The following is a 19,037-nucleotide window of genomic DNA, read 5'->3' as shown; positions in this document are numbered from 1 at the left end:
TACAGTGATCCAAGCAGACTGACAGTAGAGCCTGGCAAAATAGGAGTGTTAATTCTCTAGGGAGCTGTCAAATTGTGCACTGTTTTTGAGGAAGGACCAAAGTTACAATCATTCTCACTGTAGAATTTTTTTTCTTTATTTTCCACCAACTCTACAGCATTCACAGTCATTCCCATGATATTAACGTTTGATGTATGGAAAAAGTGCCAGACTTTGAAAGGAATGGGATTAAAGTATCAGGAAAAAATATCGGTTGCTGTATATTTTGGCTCATGGTGATAGAGAAAAGCCTTCAACGTCCTGGCAGTTTCATGATGTTTGTTTTTATATTTCTACAAGAGAGATATTTTTACAGTGGTGAAGACATTCTCTGTGGCATTAAACACATTGTGTCTAGAAGCGGAGGGGTTTTGTGATTTACATTTCTCAATTATCAATATACTAATGAACAATCTCTGTGAATTAATATGGGTTGACCTTTAAGCATTTGCCATTACAGAGTCATCTGCAGGGTTAGGGCAACATCATGGCTGTCAGCGTGCTTGCAAGTTAGCCTGCAGTTAGGTTGTAAAGAACACCTAAAAATGCAGTTGAATTATGTGAAACTTAACTCTTGATTATTCAAAACTTTCTTTTTTTCTTTTAATAAACAAAGAAATTTATTTCCTCCCCTGATTAGGCTCTAATTCAAATCTATTTCCAGGTGGTCTTGTTATAGAATAGGTTCTCACTGTAGATTCTGCATTCAACAAAGAGATTTTGTTGAGACAAAATGTTTTTTTGACATTTTTTCAGTCATATTTTAGAGCAAAGTTTGGCCTTCCAGTATTTCTGCTGTAGTTTAGAGGATGGAACTGGAGACAAGCATGTGAATGAAGAGTAAATAAGTGGTAGAGAACATGAGTGCTGTTACAGTGAAGCTTAATGGAACTTGCATGTTTCATTTCATAAATAACTCAAACAGTTCAAATTTTGCTTACCTTGCACATAAGAAAAAAACCTAAAACCCAAATAATTTTATAATTTCATGGGAAGAAAAAAAATTGAGAATTTATAGTTTTAATGTCAGAAATATGAAACTTAAAAATGTTAAAAGTTACTTTTGTTATGAGTTTTCCATAATTTCATTCAGATGTTACGGGATAATATCAATGTATTCTTCCTACTAATCACTATGCTTATTTTGCCCCCAAAAAAGCACAGCAGATAGGTGATACTGTTTAAAAAACAGAACAAAACTCCCAAGAAAACCAAAACCATTTTTCTTCTCTAGAGACAATGTCTTTTGGTTGTGTTGCAATAAGACAGAATGAAATTTAGGCTTTTATATTTGGCTTTTTTTCCAACAATTTTAAACAAAGATGATTTTCTTCAAAGGGAAATATTTTTCCCAAACAGCCTGACAACCACTGGTTTGCCAAGCAATTATTTAAAATTCCAGACATCCCAGATACAGCAAATCAAGGAATGTGTTTGATGTTTTCCAAATAGACTTGTTTAAAATCAAATCATAATAGGTTAGACTAGGAGCACTTACTTAAAAATGAGCCCTGAGCAGCCTTGGCCTGTTTTGTTTTATTTTCCAAGTGAAAGGCTTGGAAAGTCAAGGAAACAAACTTTTTTATTCTATCCACATATTCTCCTTTGATACTTCAAGCACGCGAGTTATAACTTGTATCCATATATTAATGAATATGTTAATTTTAAAGTAACAAAGAGATCCAACATCAGAAGAGAAATGTTTAGGAAAATAATCAGGAATGTTTAACATGCACAGTAGGGTCTTTCTGTATATTGGAAGCAGCGCGTAGACTCTGAAAACACTCATCAAGAAAACTGGAAGATAATCCTTTGTAATAGCAAATTAATCAAGTAGACAAAAAACATTTAAGGGTTTTTTTCCCTCTGATATGATTTTTTTTTTCCTCCCAGTATTATCTTGTGTCTGACTTATTGTTTTCCAGTGTCTTTTGCTCTCCTCTGTAGCTGGAAGATGCCCTTCTGCTTTTCTGTTGAAGTTTAGGCATTTGTGCAGACTAGCTCTCTAGGAAACTGTCCTCCTTCCTTCTGTTTGAATCTATGTGAGATAATTCATGCATTAATTAGAAATATTTCAAATTTGTTGAGGTTTTGAGTTTTGCCTTTGAAATGTGTTTCAAGTACGAACAGGGGTGGAATTCAAATTTCCACATTCCTTGCATGCATTATTATGGCTAAACATCTTTAAATTTGACATAATAAATACATAAAAATCTATTTATTTTGTTTCTCAGACCCAAATAATTACTACCACAGAAGAAATGAAATGACAACCACAGATAATCTGGACTTTAAGCATCACAACTACAAGGAAATGAGGCAGGTAGGCAAAGAGGCTGGAGCGTGACCTCTCGGATGGAGCGTGGATGGGTGCAGGTTTTTGATCTTTCATGGCATCTGAACCCTACATTGTTAAAAATATTAAACAGTATCTGAAATCTGATTAAATTTTTTTCCCCCAACTTTATCTGTTAAAAGAAGTAATCTATCAAAATCCCAAAGTCTTAATTTGTATATCATTTAACCTAAAACAGGTGACTGCATGACAGAGGGAGTATTTAGACATAATGTGCCATCGTTTTTCTTCCATGTATATCGGAGTGGTGAATGTTAGTGGTTTCTCCTTTCAGATTTGACCCTGACTTAGACATCAGAGTTCTCCTATATTTCAGATGGCTGAAAAAATCTGAATAACCTATATAGAGTTCAATTCTGTTTTCACAGTTGTGAAAATCAATCAAAATACACCAAAAAACCCACTAGAAAAAAAATCTTGTTAATATAATTTTAAATGTACCATCCACCTTATTCTTGTTCTTTTAGCTTCAAACAGGCAATCTTGTTGTTGTTTCTGTTATTGTTTTTAATCTTGCTTCATTTCACCACAGGTATAAGTATGGGTTGTCCTAAAGAAATATTTCTGCCCACTTTGTCTTCAACTGTAAAGTTAATATGTTTGGACTTGAAGTGTGTGAATCATTTGCTGTGTGATGAATTTTCAGTGTATTTATACTGCATGAATCACCATTCATTTTTATTGAGCAATTGTGTACTGAGTCACACATTTATTTCGGTAGAGATTTCATGGCCTATATTTCTTAGCACAAAGATTAGACAAGTAGAAACTCAATTGGCATAATTACTGTCAAGAACAATAAAATGTATTTTACATTCCTGTTGTAGAAAGACAGGTTGGTCAGGTTAGAAATACCTTCAGGAAAAAAGTGCAGCTTTAAAACAGAATGTTTTTCCACTTTTCATGTAAGTAGAAAACTTGCCACTGTGGCTGAGAGCTTGTCAGATGTGAACTGGCTTTGACTGTTCTCTCCCAGTTTCTGGTTCTCTATTTGTCAAAGTATTGGATTTATTTAGAGCTTATTGGGTTCTACTTTGGTTCTGCAGCTGGTAGGCAGAAGATTGTGGATTGGGTTGCAACAAGTCTTCCATCTCAAAAACTGTTCTTAGAACTTCATAATTTCTTTCCTGAGTGGAAAATGGAAAAATAACTGTTGATATCTGGAGTTAATTTAATTTAAAAAGTATATATATTGTCACTATTATTGTCAGTTTTGTTATCTACTTCACTGCCAACCATCATAGAAAAACCCTGTTCTTTGAAGTTATTTATCATGAATACTGACAAAGGAGAAAGAAAGGGTGTTCCCTGAGCCATGTTTTGGAAGCATCACATTACATTGTAATATGTCAAGTATTTGTGAGAGGGAGACATTTTATCAGTGCTGGATTATTCTAATAGAACTCTCTGTTTAGGAAGATGGAGTTTATAGTACTAATAAGAGTACATCTAGCACATATAAGAGCAAGTAGTGATAGGACAAGGGGGAATGGCTTTAACCTGCCAGAGGGGATTGAGATGATTGAGACTGAGATGAGCTCTGAGGCAGAAGCTCTTCCCTGTGAGGGTGCTGAGGCGCTGGCACAGGGTGCCCAGAGAAGCTGTGGCTGCCCCATCCCTGGCAGTGTTCAAGGCCAGGTTGGACACAGGGGCTTGGAGCAACCTGCTCTAGTGGAAGGTGTCCCTGCCCATGGCAGGGGTTGGAGCTGGATGAGCTCTATAGGAAGCTGCTAAACTGGTTGATAAATATCCCCAGAAATAGTTTAATATGGATAATTGAGTGCAACCTCGACTTTGAAACAACAAACCCAGATCATATCTTTCTTAGGAAATGGGAGTATTAATTTTTAAATCCATACAACTGGATGCAATGCCAGGTTGACAGTTTCTATCTGATAGTCTCCAACCTCAAGAAGGAGGTATTTTCTGTTTTGGCTGACAGCAGAATAAGAAATACAGACATCTTGGCAGTGTTAGGTTAACAGTCAGACTTGATGATCGTAAAGGTCTTTTCCAACTTAAATGGTTCTTTCATCTCTAGAGGCCATAGAATAGCCCTAATCTGAAAGGCATTGACTGAGAGCCCTTTTGCTTCCTCTATGTGTAGATGGCACTTAGATCAACATTTATTACACCTCTTCTGCAAAATGAAGGAATTGGACCTTCAGAAACCAGTTTTACATGGCTTCTTTAAAGGCTGCATGCAGTCATTTTCTAGGGTGCTAATAAGGTAAATAATTGGTAGTGACAAACAAATAGGAACTGTCAAATAAGAACTGTTAGCGAATGTAATTGTGAAAGTGTTTTACAGTCCTGCTGGTCGTTAATAAAGCCCTGAGTGACTGTTATCATCAATTGTCTTTGACAGTTTGTACAAAGCGCAAAGAAAACACTGTGACATTTCAGGTGACCTATTGTGCCGGTTGTAGGAAATGGGTATGAGAAAAGCAGAGATGAAATATGTTCATTTTCAGTACTGTATTTACATATAAACATCCAAATGCATTGCTATATCCATACTGTTATCAAAAGAGCCACAGTCAAGTCTACTACAGAAGCCCTATTTCAGGAAAGGTTCTTTGTTTGAACAAAAGTAATCACATGATTGCAATTAAAGAGGTGATGGGGAGTTTACTGAGGCCAATAGAAATATTTCCACTGACTAGTATAATTTGAACTTGATTCTAGGCATTTTTCTTGCTTATAATGAACTTTTAACATGCTTTTAACTGCTTTCCTAAATTGAAGTTCTTGGTATCCTGTGCGCACTGCAGTGACTAGCATGTTAGGAAAGCTTCTGTTCTGCAGCTTAATTTTGGAGACAGCTCTGAGAGTACGGGCTCAAGCTCATCTTCCCTATTTCATATCCTGGGGAGCTGCAAGGATGCAGTGATACATCAGCCAGGAGGGAGTTTCCTGCGGTTTGAAGAGGTTGTATGGAGAGGAATTAGTAAACATATGGCTGAAACAATAACATTATTTATACATTACAGAAAGCCAGTTTAACCTCCTACAGTAGACCTTCTTTTAATGCAATATCTGTACTCATTGGCAGAGTGAAAAAATAATATTTATCTCTATTGGAGAAAAACACGGTATCTGATCCAATAATAATCCTTTTCATTTAGTTGCCAGAAAGACATAAACTAATAATCTCCATGCAGTGGACCTTGGCTAAGGTTTGTTCTGTGAGACTTTAGCAAGAGGTCCATAGCTCCATATCCATCAATTGTATTTTTGGTTCATTAAGAGCAGGTTGACCACAAGGATTTAGGGCAGTGTGTCTCAAAAAGTTAGTAAATAACTCGCTCATCTCAAACACTAGAAAATGTGAGTGTTCTCTGGTTTCAGCTATGTGTTTCAGCTGGAACAAATGATGACATACGCACTTCTGCGTGCCCAGAACCTTATGAAGGGTTCCATGGAGATAGCTGGGTATCCCATAATACAGCACCCTGACGATGATGACAGTGCTGAAGAAAACCCTAGATATGAAACTAAACAATATGCTGAAAGAGCAGAACTGACCATGCTTTTTAAACAAGTGCTGAGTTTCGATTTCCAAAAGAAATTGTTTCTCACATGTATAAAACCAACATGTGAGATGAATAAACATACACAAATAGCATCTTTTCAGTCTCTTTGCGACATGATTATAAATAGAAGTGAAGCCTTTTATGAGAGGAATTTTAATGATCTTCTTCCCAATGTGAATTGTGCTTCCACTTAGATTTGCTAAATGGTGGCATGGGAATCAGACACATCTAATTATTGTATTTTTTTAAATCATCAGCCTTATGATCATCCAATATTGTTTCTAAATGAACCCTATGTGAGCAAAGAGTTCTGCTGTGCTACAGCATTTCTTCAATAATGTATGCTCCCTTGTTTATGCAAAGATTGTCTAATTAATAGTCCCTAGGGTTCCAATTTACAGGAAAGTCCTTATTTGATTAATGCCTTCCAATGAATAAAAATGGAGACAGATAAATTCTTGTAATTTAAAGCTATTCACAGCAACTTCTTCTTCTTAATACAGAGATTTCCAGTCTTTTTTGTAAATTTTAACATTCACCTGAAATGCCACAGTAAGATGTTCGTGTCCTTACCTGGATGACATCTATGTTACTCCATTGATTTAAACAGAACTATACCCTTAACCACGACCTCCCCCATGCACTTCAGTAAGCACTAAGGCTATTTGGTTATGTTTTGACTATGTCATGCAGCATCTGCAGAAAAAAGTGGATAGATTTTGATGGAAGGAATTCTGTTTTGACAGGCTGTTGGCATTTCCATTATTAATTCTATTTTTTTGGCTGAAACTTAGTAAGCAAATTCTGGGGAATCTGTTATTTACTGAAGGAGTACATCCTGCTGTGTTTATGGAGTCATCCAGATTTTATCTATTTCCCTATTTTATCCTCATGCCTTAACTAACAATTTTCCCATATGAGACTTTCCATTGTAATAGGAGAAGGGTGGGCTTGGTTTCTACCTCAGTTGGAGGTAGGTGTAATCAGAATTCACTGGGATAATAGTGTTTAAATGGATGACATCCTTCTCTCTTTGTTTTAAATTGCTACTGCCTAGGGGAAAAGGAGGGAGAAATCTCTTTCACTGGGCAGTGTCTGTGGCAACCTGCAATGCTCACACATCGCCATGCCACTAACACCATGGGCCGTCTCAAATCCCCTAGCTTTAGTATGCACAGAGTATGAAGAAAGGAGTGTTAACGTAGCTAACTATTCTCCATTTCATAATGTTTTTGAGATGTGATTTACTACTTCTTGATGGTAAATTAGTATGGTTTTGCTGGTTTTATTCCTCTTGGACTTCCCTCTCATGTCCTTAATTTTCCTTCTCATGTCTTTGTGAGAATATTACAAATACATCTCATAAGAAAGACCCTGAACCTCACCTGCACTGTGGTGTTTCAACAGACAGGATTCAGCTTGCTCCAGGTGAAAAAGTTTTATGTTGTGTCATAGCAGAGCCATAAATTCATTAAATAAATGTAAAGCTTTTACAACTATGAAAAAAATAAGAAAATTAAGAGGTTTTTTCCACAACCAATTTGGAATGAAATAATTAACAGTGGATCTATTTTGATGCTGCACTTTCTAACTATATGTCTTTTTTTTTTTGTTGGCAGCTGATGAAAACTGTGAATAAAATGTGCCCAAATATCACAAGGATTTACAATATTGGAAAAAGCAACCAAGGACTAAAGCTGTATGCCGTCGAGATTTCTGACAACCCAGGAGAACACGAAGTTGGTTAGGATTTAGTTTAAGTAAATCTGTTGAAGGGTGTTAGGATTTAGCTTCCCCCCCCCTTTTCTCTGTATCTGCAGTAATTATCACTGATGGAATTATATTCATGGCTGCAAAGATTTCAAATGTGTGTAGGAGGAACTTCAGTGCTGTATTTCTAAATTGGGAAGAGGAGGGTGAGCACAAATAGAAGGCATTTTGAATGTGGGATCGAATTCTTTAATGATAATGAGTTTTATTCTTTACAATAACAAAATAAAAGTGAGCTTTAGTACTGGAGAATGGATTTTAGTTGTGGGGGTTTATGTATCTTTAGATAGAAATTTACCTTTTATATATGGGATGAATGCATTGAAAGCAAGGACAGGTCAAATCTCCCAAATCGTCTCTCGTTGGTCAGTGTTGGCATACAATTTCCTACGTTGCTATAATTCTTCAGAATAGAAGCTCATTTGATCTTTTGTCCATTTGTGGAGAAAAATAAAGATCTCACTACAATAGAGCCTGAGCTAAATGTTGGAATAATGATGTCTTATGCTTTGCCATGTCCATAAATATCCTGATATCTGTCCCACACAAGGAAGTCAGTAGACTTGGGGCTGATGTTAGACTGCAGCCTCTGAATCTCAGATGTTAACACCAGAATAATTCATCTAATTTGCTTTGTCCACTTACCTGTTTTTGAGAGTCCTGCAGAAAACATGCGAGGAATGTATCATGGGTCCAGACAAACTGGGAACGTGGATTCAGCCACAAGCCATAGCTTGGGCAGTCAGGGTCTCTCCTGTTGATGTTTGCACGTGTTATTCATACAAAGGACAACTAAAATATGGGTCTTTTTTTACTAGCTGACACTATTCCTGGTCACGTCTGAAGTATTTTGTAGTTGAGTGCAAGTATTGTGGCATTATTAGTGAGGAAAAGGGGTGAGTGAAGTCAGAGATCAATTATGTACGGTTACCTGCTGTTATCTTTTAAGAGCCTTGACATCTGTCCCAAAGAACTACTGGCAATGTGATTTTCATGCTATTTTTAGACTATCAGAATATTTAAAATCTACCTGTAACATGGTGAAATTGTGAATATAATTAAAAATCTGTTTAATGGAAAGTGGGGTTTGGAGGTTTTACACAGTAGCTTTAGATATCACTGATACGTAATCTGTTCTTCTATAATAGCAACACAAAGTAATTACTTCTTTATGGTCATCTATAATTTCTTCAGTTAATACATTTCTCCCGCTCTCTGTAAGCAAAATGATGCTGATTGACTTCAATGAAATTTGGTTAGATGTTTGATTTCCTGCTCTGACTACACTTTCTCCTCCATGTGTTTTTACCAGGTGAACCAGAATTTCGGTACATTGCAGGAGCTCATGGGAATGAAGTGCTTGGACGTGAGCTAATCCTTTTGTTAATGCAGTTTATGTGCCAGGAATACCTGGCTGGGAACCCACGCATTGTACATCTCATTGAGGGTACTAGAATCCACCTTCTGCCCTCAGTCAATCCAGATGGATATGACAAGGCATATAAAGCGGTAATATGATTATTTGATCAATGAAACACTCTCCTCTTGTCTTGTTTTCTTTTTCAAAGGTCATATTTTACAAATAGTCAAAATTTAAAAATAATCACATCAAATCAAACATAAAACACTGAAGCATTCAGAAAGAAAGCTGAAAGAAACAGGATTCTATGTGACACTGGCTAACAGGAAGGTGTGTACGGAAAGGATGGTCACAATGAATGCCAAAACAAACCATACTGAGGTGTATAGATCATTGGGAACACCATTATGGAAAATGGAAAATTCATGCAGTCTGTTTCTCATGAGAAACCAAGCTAAGCACATGAAAATTCGCATTCCTCTGCAGCTGAAACTTAATAGTGTGTCTTTAAGGAGAGCACAATGTGTTGGGCATCGTAATAATTCAGTCTCGAAGAAGACAGACACCATGAGGAAAAGTTGCAGGGACTGGTCAAATGTACTGGTAAATCTTCCAAGGCAGTCTGTAGAAGACTGGAATACAGAAGTTACAACCATGGAAGGGAATATATGTTATCTCCATTGCCACTCAGGGGAAAAACAGTCTGAAATAGAAACCACAACAATTAGGCTAACGCCAAGTAATTTTTCATGGGTTTTGCTTCACTTCATTTAAAGGTTCATATAAAATCAAAATATGCCAATTATTCATTTCGGTTAAATAATTCATCCTTCCATTTCTCTGTATAGAATTAGCTCTGGCACATCCCCAAAGACTTTGCTGAAGGCTCACATGTTTTTTTATTCTCAAATGAACATTTATCTTTTTTTTCCCTTTTTCTTTGTTTTTAATCTAAGGGTTCAGAATTAGGAGGCTGGTCTTTAGGACGATGGACTCAGGATGGCATTGACATCAACAATAATTTCCCTGATTTAAACTCTTTGCTCTGGGAGTCAGAAGATCAGAAGAAGAGTAAAAGAAAAGTTCCAAACCATCACATCCCGATCCCTGACTGGTACCTGTCTGAAAATGCCACTGTGAGTAAAGCCAGAGAGAAGGAGCACAAAGGCTGGGGCATGTTGAAAGGCTGAGCTTCACATTTCTCAGTGAATCTGTAACTTGCAAATGAAATTACATACATGATCTAAACTGCTTGGCTAGGCTTCCTTATTAGTCAATGGAAATAAAAATGCACCACAAAAGTACTATTCACCCCCATATTTTAGAAGCAGCTAAAATGGGAAGGAAACTGCTTCCTGGAGGATTTTCTTTTCCCTCAGCTGTTGTGAGAACCTGGACGACTTGATACCCGTCTTTTAGGCATCAACATGTAGATAAACTACTGCCAGGCTCAGTCCTGTGAATCGGGCTTCTCCCTAGTTTTGCAGCATAGATGAGCTCTTTGCAAACTCAGTAGCCATAAAGAAGTCTCCTGGGGGGTTCTTATTATTTTTGTATTTGAAATGTATTCTTATCTGAAATAACAGCAACTGCTGAGGCATACACAAAACCAATGCAGTGGCTTATGCTAAAGTCATTTATTGGATTGCAGTGCCAAAAATTTAACTTATTTTTGCATGGCCTTTTAAATATAATGGCAATTATTTATAGTGGCTGAGATTCCCCCAGTTTGAGAGGAACTGTTGCAGTGCTGTGGGCTTTAGAAAATACTTCCATGTTTAAACTCCCCTGCTTTAAAAACTCATTTCAGCTGATGGCAGAGAGAAGCAGTGTCAGGATCTGACATTTCTGTTGGTTGCTGCTCTTGACCTCACTCTACATAGGTGTTTCTGCTGCATAAATTACTAATATATTAAGGTTTTGATAGGTTTTATGTGTTGTCAGACACCTCCAAGGCAGGGCTGTTCAAGCACCATAATTTGAAGAAGCCTTTTTCCTTGACTGCATCTCTTGTGCTGACTGGTCACTCAATGCTAAGAAACTCACAGCAGGTCTCCTGCATCTGGTCTGCCTTTGATAGAAGATTATCCAGTGTCACAACTTGAATCAAAGCTGCTGTTTCTTTTCCTCCCAGGTGGCAGTGGAGACACGGGCAATAATAGCATGGATGGAAAAAATTCCTTTTGTGCTGGGTGGCAATTTGCAGGGAGGGGAGCTGGTGGTGGCGTACCCCTATGATATGGTGCGATCCATGTGGAAAACCCAGGATTACACACCTACCCCAGATGACCATGTCTTTCGTTGGCTTGCATATTCCTATGCATCCACGCACCGGCTGATGACAGATGCGAGGAGGAGAGCATGTCACACTGAGGATTTCCAAAAGGAGGATGGCACTGTTAATGGAGCATCCTGGCACACCGTGGCTGGAAGTAAGTGTCTGTAGAAACAGCAGTTAGCATTACCTTACTAAATAGGATAATACCATCACTGCCTGGTGCACATTGCAGAGGTAATGGTGGTAAGATGTGTCTTAAGAGGAATATTTCCCTATCTGAAAGTCTGTTTATTTCATCAAGTATGAGGATTGAAGGAGACTGTGTCACTAGTACCTGGTGACCATTTTGTTTAAGGCTGAGGTTTCAAAAGACCACATGCAATACATTAGTTTTACATATTCCATACATTCAAGATGGTTTGTCAGGAGAAAGCCAACCCAGTCCAAACCCACCAGTGGGGGGAACCTGTCAGCCTTTGCCATCTCACAAGGTGCCAACAGAAAACTGCTGCTGAAGATGAAAGGTGTAACCAGTGTCAGAGCTCCACTCAGAGATTCCAGTGGTACTCAGATAAGAAAATAATGAGTTCAGCCTCCTGCTTGCTGAACTCAGTCATAGATTCAATCTGAACTGTAAAAACATGCCACAAAAAGCTGCTCTCCAATTTTTAAATGATCTGGACATCCTTACACTTAAACTTTGCATGGGCTCCATACACATTTCTGCTGCGAGGACAAATTACAGGCTGCATTATTCAACATATGCCCAAGCCTTCACCCTGTTAAGGAACACGAAAGGGAAGTTGTGTCCTGTAGTGCAGACAAAGCATCAGTTTCCAGGAAAGCCTGATTAGAAGCACATTTTTAACAGCAATAGGTATGGTTACCTCTGTGAGTGAACACTTGGAGCAGACTCATAATCAGGCATTTTGCTGGTCGTCACAATCCTGCTCAAACTCTTTGTTTGATATAAGCCCATCAGTTAGACAACATATTCTATGACATTAAGAAATGAGATGTGTGTCTCCCATCACTTGAACGACAATAGGAACAACTGGGGCAGTAATGGCAAACAGATGCAAGTGAGTGTCTGTGCAGACCAGGTTTTATTGGAGCTGGCTTGTGTTTGTAACTTGCAGGTAGTTTTACTGCATAAACATTTCTAAGTTTTGGATATGGCTTTTATGGCTTTTATGTTGGCCCCTGTAAAGTTAATCCTGGCCAGTCTTTAAAGACTAGAGCCAGGAACGAACTTCTCAAATATTTCTTCAGGAGGTTAAAATGCGCAGGGTGAATCTGGGGGGAAAGATTGAACTCTTAGATCCCAAGGCCAATGCCTGACAATGCATTTCTTCAGCTTTCTGCTAATTCCCAAAAAAAACCCTCTGAATGCTACCTTCTCAATTATCTCTTTTATGAGTTTAATTTTCCTAAGTGTTATAAGAAACATGATTATGAATTGATCCAGAAAAGAAGACATTGACCATGTCACTAACAACTGTCACACTGTTACACTAAGTAATGATGTACAATATAGATGCTGAGTAGTATCTTGATTTCTTACTAACAATTACATATTGACTTTCGTTCTTCTGATTTGTCTTATTGATTTATAATATTTCTTAATATACTTTACATCCTGCTCTCTTACATTAAGACTTCCAAGATTGTGTCTGAGAAAAATGTTGGAATGTTGCTTTTACTTTCAGTTCTTTACACCTTGGACTCCAGACTTCAACCTCAAAAGATGTGGCCTCCATTTGAGCTCAGTCTCCAGCCTGTAGGATAGTTCTAGACTTCTTGTCTACTTAGACAAATGCAAGAGTGATTTGTATTGCAGATGTATATATATGCATACATATATATGTATGTCAACTGATAGTTAACCAGTGGCGCTTACACTGTAAAACCAAATAGAATTCCAGAATTGAAGACAGATTTAACCTATATATTTTCACTCTGTAATTCCATGACTATACAGATATAGTTTTTTTTCACTCCACTTTTTCTATTTCTTTACCTTTCAGATAAACATGTTAACACTTTCTTCTCCTAAACCCTGACTTGCTTAAGCAAGCTTAACCTGAAGGTGACACCCCAATACGCTGTTTGTAGAATGCCCTTTGATGTGGGTGCCTTCTCCTTGCTGTGACATAACTTGAATGCACCCATCCTCTCCTCATCCACCTGCTACCTGGCCTTGCAGTGATCATACACATAAACTTTTCACTACTCATGCCATGGGAAAATCTATATGGGATTTTTCTAATTCCTTTTGAGCACCAGAGAGTCTCTAGAGTAGCATTTGCACCACAGATATCTTGCACAAACACCTCTGTATTGCTTTGAAACTCAGCCATGCCATATCCTGCACGTATTTTGGACTGCAATCAATACAAGTTCTTTAGCAATTTTACATGTAACATTTCTGTGCTGGGCAAACTGCACAAAGGCAAAGAACAGATGAAGTTTGTTTTATTTCCAGTGTTTTCAAGGCTGTATTTGCACGTTCAGACACTTCACAGGGAGTTACTCTTGGCAATGTTAAGCTATTTTCTTAAATACACGTATTTAAACTGAGCAATTACTGTGTATTGCAAAACATTTCACAACAGATTAATCAGGATGTGATACATTATGTGAGGGGAAAATAATTATGCCTGTTTCTCAAATAGAGGGGAAACATGTTTATGCAGAGTAGCATATGCCACTGACTGATATTCAGACTTTCCACATCCACAAAACTGAACAATTTAACATCTGCATTATACAATCCTCCTGCTCCTCATCCAGAAGGCGTTGACGGCTCATTAAATACCTGACTACTGCTCTATGGTAACTGCATAGGGTTAGGGAGCTTTTTAACTCTTCTTAATCAGAAGCACTTGGTGAATGCATTTTCTGCTAATTTTTGCCATTTAAAATACAAATAATGATCGTAAGTAAATATGTTTTAAAATATTTTTATTGTTAGAAATGCAGGTGGAATAGGAAATGAATCTCACATTATTTCTTCCTCTGGTGTTCGTGTACTTATGTTATCTGTGTGATTGTGAAGAGCTAATAAATGGAATTTCCTAAGGAACAAATGATTGTGAGAAATGAGAGAGAAACCCAGAGAATGGAAATGTTTGAGATCTTTATCTAAATACAGACTACCTTAGTGCTCAGGACCTTTGCAAAGGTCACAGTGCTTTCTGTAAGGTAGACTTAAACCTCAGCTCCTCAGAGGTCAGAGGCACTGAGCTTCCTGGGTTTTGATTAGGACATATTTCTAATGGAAATCCCTGTTGCAGCATAACAGTGCAATTCCAGTCCTCTACAAAGCCATAATATGGTGTGCTGGGTTTGGCTGGGGTAGAGTTAATTTTCTTCACAGTAGCTGGTATGGGGCCATGGTTGGATTTGTGCTGTTTAAACGGTGTTTATCACACAGGGATGTTTTTGTTATTGCTGAGCAGTGCTTGCACAGAGTCAAAGGCTTTTCTGTTCCTCACCCCACCAGTGAGGAGGCTGAGGGTGCGCAAAGAATTGGGAGACACAGCCAGGACAGCTGACCCTAGCTGACCGCAGGGATATCCCACTCCATATGGCATCATGCTCAGCATATAGAGCTGAGGAAGAAGGAAGGAGGAGAGGGAGATGTTCAGAATGATGGCATTTCTCTTCACAAGTTCATCAATAGAATCCTAGACTGGTTTGTGTTGGAAGGGACCTTAAAGCTCATCCAGTTCCAACCCCCTGCCATGGGCAGGGACACCTTCCACTAGAGCAGGTTGCTCCAAGCCCCTGTGTCCAACCTGGCCTTGAACACTGCCAGGGATGGGGCAGCCACAGCTTCTCTGTGCCAGCATCTCACCTCCCTCATAGCGAAGAATATCATAAAAACTTTATCTGGAATGACCTTGTTTGTTCATTTGTTTTCTGCTAAATCTCTGTTTTCTTTAAGTTTAGTGATAGCAGAAGGACAGTATTTTTGGCAAAGGAATTGGGGTTGTGGTACTGGGTTGACACAGTGCCCCATGGTGCTATGGTGTAATATTATATCCTCTGTTTTGAATGTGCTGATGGGATGCTGTCTTTAGAAAGTCTTGTTTTATTAAATGTATAGCTCTGATGTTATTCTGATCCTTTGCTACAGAAGATGTAGCATTTCTAAAAATCTTTTGCCCCGCCATGTCTGCAGACTAAGCCAGCTCTATGAATAGTTTGTGTTTAAGTTGTGTTACTTTGCATAAAAATATCAGGTCTGATCAACAGATTAAAAGAAGTTATAAAATAATTTCTTTTTTACTCCCTGTTGACAGGCATAAATGACTTCAGTTATCTGCACACAAACTGCTTTGAGCTGTCCATCTACGTTGGCTGTGACAAGTATCCCCATGAAAGCGAGCTGCCTGAAGAATGGGAAAACAACCGCGAATCCCTGATTGTTTTTATGGAACAGGTATTTGACATAAGAGTAACTTCTGAGTAGTTTGATGACTCCCTTCAGACTGAAAGGGATTTTGAGGTTACTGATATTTTTCTTGTATAACTAATTGCATGATTATTGGTATTTGTGATGGAAACCTCAGCTACAAGCAATACTAGCGTATCACTTCAGCCAGGCTGTTTTGACCTGGGAGAATAAGATAATGAAGCTTGTTAAAACTTGATGTAAGTGCAGAGCTTGCTACAAAGGACTGCCAGAAAAACCCTTATGTCTGCTGCTTTTTCTGCTTGCTTTATCTACTTCTTGAATTTGATATCTCAGGAATCCTACCAGAATTTGTAAGCTGATTCACAAGTAGCTAATGTCTAGAAAGCTGATACTGGGTTAGTAATGATACTTCAAAATTGTGTGTAAACCATAATATATGTAATTGACATGTGGAGTTAATGATTTAATATCTTCTTAACAATAGTACTGTTTGTTGCTGTGCAATATTTGCTTGTTTATTTTTCCAATAGGTTCATCGGGGCATCAAAGGCATAGTAAAAGATGCGCATGGAAAGGGAATCCCAAATGCTGTTATTTCAGTAGAAGGTGTTAACCATGACATTCGCACAGGTAAAAAAAACCAACTAACCAAACAAACAATCAGTGCAAATGAACAGATTTAGTTTAAAAACAAAATACAGAACCTTATTGCAACTCTGAACTCTTCTGAGCAAAGCCAGCAGATAGTATTCAGTCCAAGGAGAACGTTGCAGGAGTGGTAACAGGACAGGGTTTGCATAAGGGCAGAGTCACTTCTTCCCATGCTGTAGCTGTGAGAAGAAACTATGGTTTTCTTCTCTACCCCTCTTCCTCTTTCCACCTCTTTCAAAGCATTGAGGAAATAGCCTTTTATCTGCCAAAAACCAATAGCCTGAGAAAGGCTGAATCTATAACATTCTTATTGCTCCTTTTCTCATGTAAAGATAGTGCAAATCAGAGTAATTGTAGCCCTGAAAACCAAGGGTTTAGATAAGGCCTTGTTGGGTGAAGAGCATTCCTCTGGCTGTTAACAGTTTTAAGACTCTGAATATGTTGGAGGTGTAATTTAGAGCTGTGTCCAGAGGAGAGCTATTGCAGGGAAAGACGAGTTTCACAACCTGAAGAGCATCACAGCTCCTGTAAAGCAGCACAGCTTTATAAAAGACCATTTAATTAGGGGTCAGTAGAAACACTACTTTGCACAGGTGAATTTCAGCCCAGAGTATGTATAGTCTAAAAAAATAAATGCTGTTTGCTATGTTAGCACAATTTTGATCTACGCCCAGACACAGGTATGTACGCTCAGAGTCAACTCTAAGCCTATTGAATGGCCTGGAAAGTAGTTATGGCACTAAATAAAGAACTGCTTTAAATAGACACTAGTCAATTACAAGATTAATAGTAATATCTGAAAACTGTTGTTTGTAGGCACCAGTTGGGATAGAGCCCAATACTCCTTGTGTTTGTGTACTGTGATTTAAGACACACAGTCATCCTAAAGGGAGAAACAACAGAGGGGATACAGCAAGGAAGGAAGCATGAATAGCAACAGGAGATGTCAGCAGGAGTCTTTAGTGTACTCCAAGTGCTGGTTGCAAGAGGTTAACAAGCTTTCTGATGGATGTTAATGGAAAAGTAGCATCATGGTGACTAATCAGACAAATCGTGTTACATATTCCAGATTTGGTTCAATATTAGAAAGAGGAACACTAATTTTATGTCATTTTTATATCCTGACTGGCATTCTGGGTCTTTCATTTGCTGCCACTTCAATGTGCTTTGCTGCTGAGGTACAGTACAGCATGCTTTGACAGGTAAACTGATTTCAGACTATGGAATATCATAGAGCTTTAGATGAAAGACTTCCAAATCTTTAATGTTTGCTACAGTAGATTACCTGAGCCAATAATAAGTCTTGGAATATCTAACTTAGTTTATGATTAACTTTATTTCAGTGCTACTCTGTCTCTCTTGTAAAAGAAAACATTGAACGACAGTTAATTAGGCAATTATGATTCTGCCTTAAATATTTCAAAATGGGACCACTGGGAAATAATAGCAGGAATTAGAGTAATCAGTTGTTTTTCCTCATTGTGGAAGTCTTGGCAGTCTTGAAAGACTGCCGTAAATTGTAGTTTGCATTACCCTGTTAACAAAATTAATATATGTCTCTGGTTGAGGCTGAGTAAATGCAATAGGTGATTAACCTCCAGCTTTCAGTACGTTGGATTGCCACATGGAAGAAAACTCAACAGTTTCAAGGCAGCAAACATGCACATGGAAAGGAGACACAGTGGCATGTGTAATAAATGTGCAAGATCCCCAAACCCACATTGTAACGCAGGGGAAATCTTGCAGCTATTTACATCTAGACTTAGAGCTGAGCTCCTATGGTTCAAAGCCATCTGTGCTTGTTAGTAAAAATAAAAGTACTTATTCTTTTTAATTCTTCTTTTTAATGAGACATTTAAGCTGACACTCTGCAAGTCATTTTGTAGATGGGAACATAAAAGGTCTATTTTGTTTTATATTGCACAGATAACAATGTATGTCTCATTTGTCTTTGAAACTTCTGTGTCTCATTAGTCTTTAAAACTAGAGAATTTATGTTGGAGCCAAAAAGCTAAAATGACATGTATAACTCCAGTGAAAGAAGGCAAATTGTCAGCAGTCTACTTCCATTTATACCTTTTAAATTGAAAAATGTATCCATTTAAACCTCTGAGTTGCCTTGATATAAAAATAGGCCAAGCAGGAGAAGAATTATAGCCACTATTTCTATTCATATAAGGTTTTTTTAAAGCAAGCTAAGCTGCTGTCTACTGTTTCTTTGACACAGCAGCATGGTCGACTACCTTGTAGAGCCAGGCAAGAGTTATCTGTAAAGGTCCTCTAAAAACATTTACTTGTTTGAGAAAACTTCTCTGCTTCTTCCCACGGGCAAAACAAAAAGTGAATGGAAAGCAATTTCTTTTTTACTTTCTCTTGGATGTACAAGGTATTTTATGGGAAGAGAAGGTTGCTGACCCTAAGCTAACAGTATTAATAGGCTAAGCGAAGTCACTGATTCTGAAAGAGCTTTGTGGAAAATGATTCCATTTTCTCTTGATGAAGATGTAACTATTGATTAAGTTTGAGTGATTATATGTTGTTACAATTAGATGTGATCTGTGCGCTATAAGATAACCTTTGGAAAAGGGTTCATCATCCAGATGAACAAATGCACCTAGACCCCT

The 19,037-nt window shown here is 37.9% G+C and overlaps 1 protein-coding gene across 1 annotated transcript in view; it reads left to right on the top strand.

Annotated features, from left to right (window-relative positions):
• CPXM2 (carboxypeptidase X (M14 family), member 2) overlaps positions 1-16,392 on the top strand; it is a gene marked incomplete at both ends in the record, with an annotated part of 43,531 nt that extends 27,139 nt beyond the window's left edge. Inside the window, 7 exons of the mRNA XM_010019536.1 lie at positions 2,274-2,362; positions 7,551-7,674; positions 9,014-9,210; positions 10,018-10,197; positions 11,196-11,493; positions 15,647-15,786; positions 16,293-16,392. Coding sequence (XP_010017838.1) covers positions 2,274-2,362; positions 7,551-7,674; positions 9,014-9,210; positions 10,018-10,197; positions 11,196-11,493; positions 15,647-15,786; positions 16,293-16,392 — 1,128 coding nt within the window. The remainder of the gene's footprint in view (positions 1-2,273; positions 2,363-7,550; positions 7,675-9,013; positions 9,211-10,017; positions 10,198-11,195; positions 11,494-15,646; positions 15,787-16,292) is intronic.
• Between the last annotated feature and the right edge of the window lie 2,645 nt (positions 16,393-19,037).

This window comes from Nestor notabilis, unplaced genomic scaffold (assembly GCF_000696875.1).
Source record: "Nestor notabilis isolate BGI_N333 unplaced genomic scaffold, ASM69687v1 scaffold13538, whole genome shotgun sequence".
NCBI classification, from domain to species: Eukaryota; Metazoa; Chordata; class Aves; order Psittaciformes; family Psittacidae; genus Nestor; species Nestor notabilis.
This window is presented reverse-complemented; position numbering and strand designations above follow the sequence as displayed.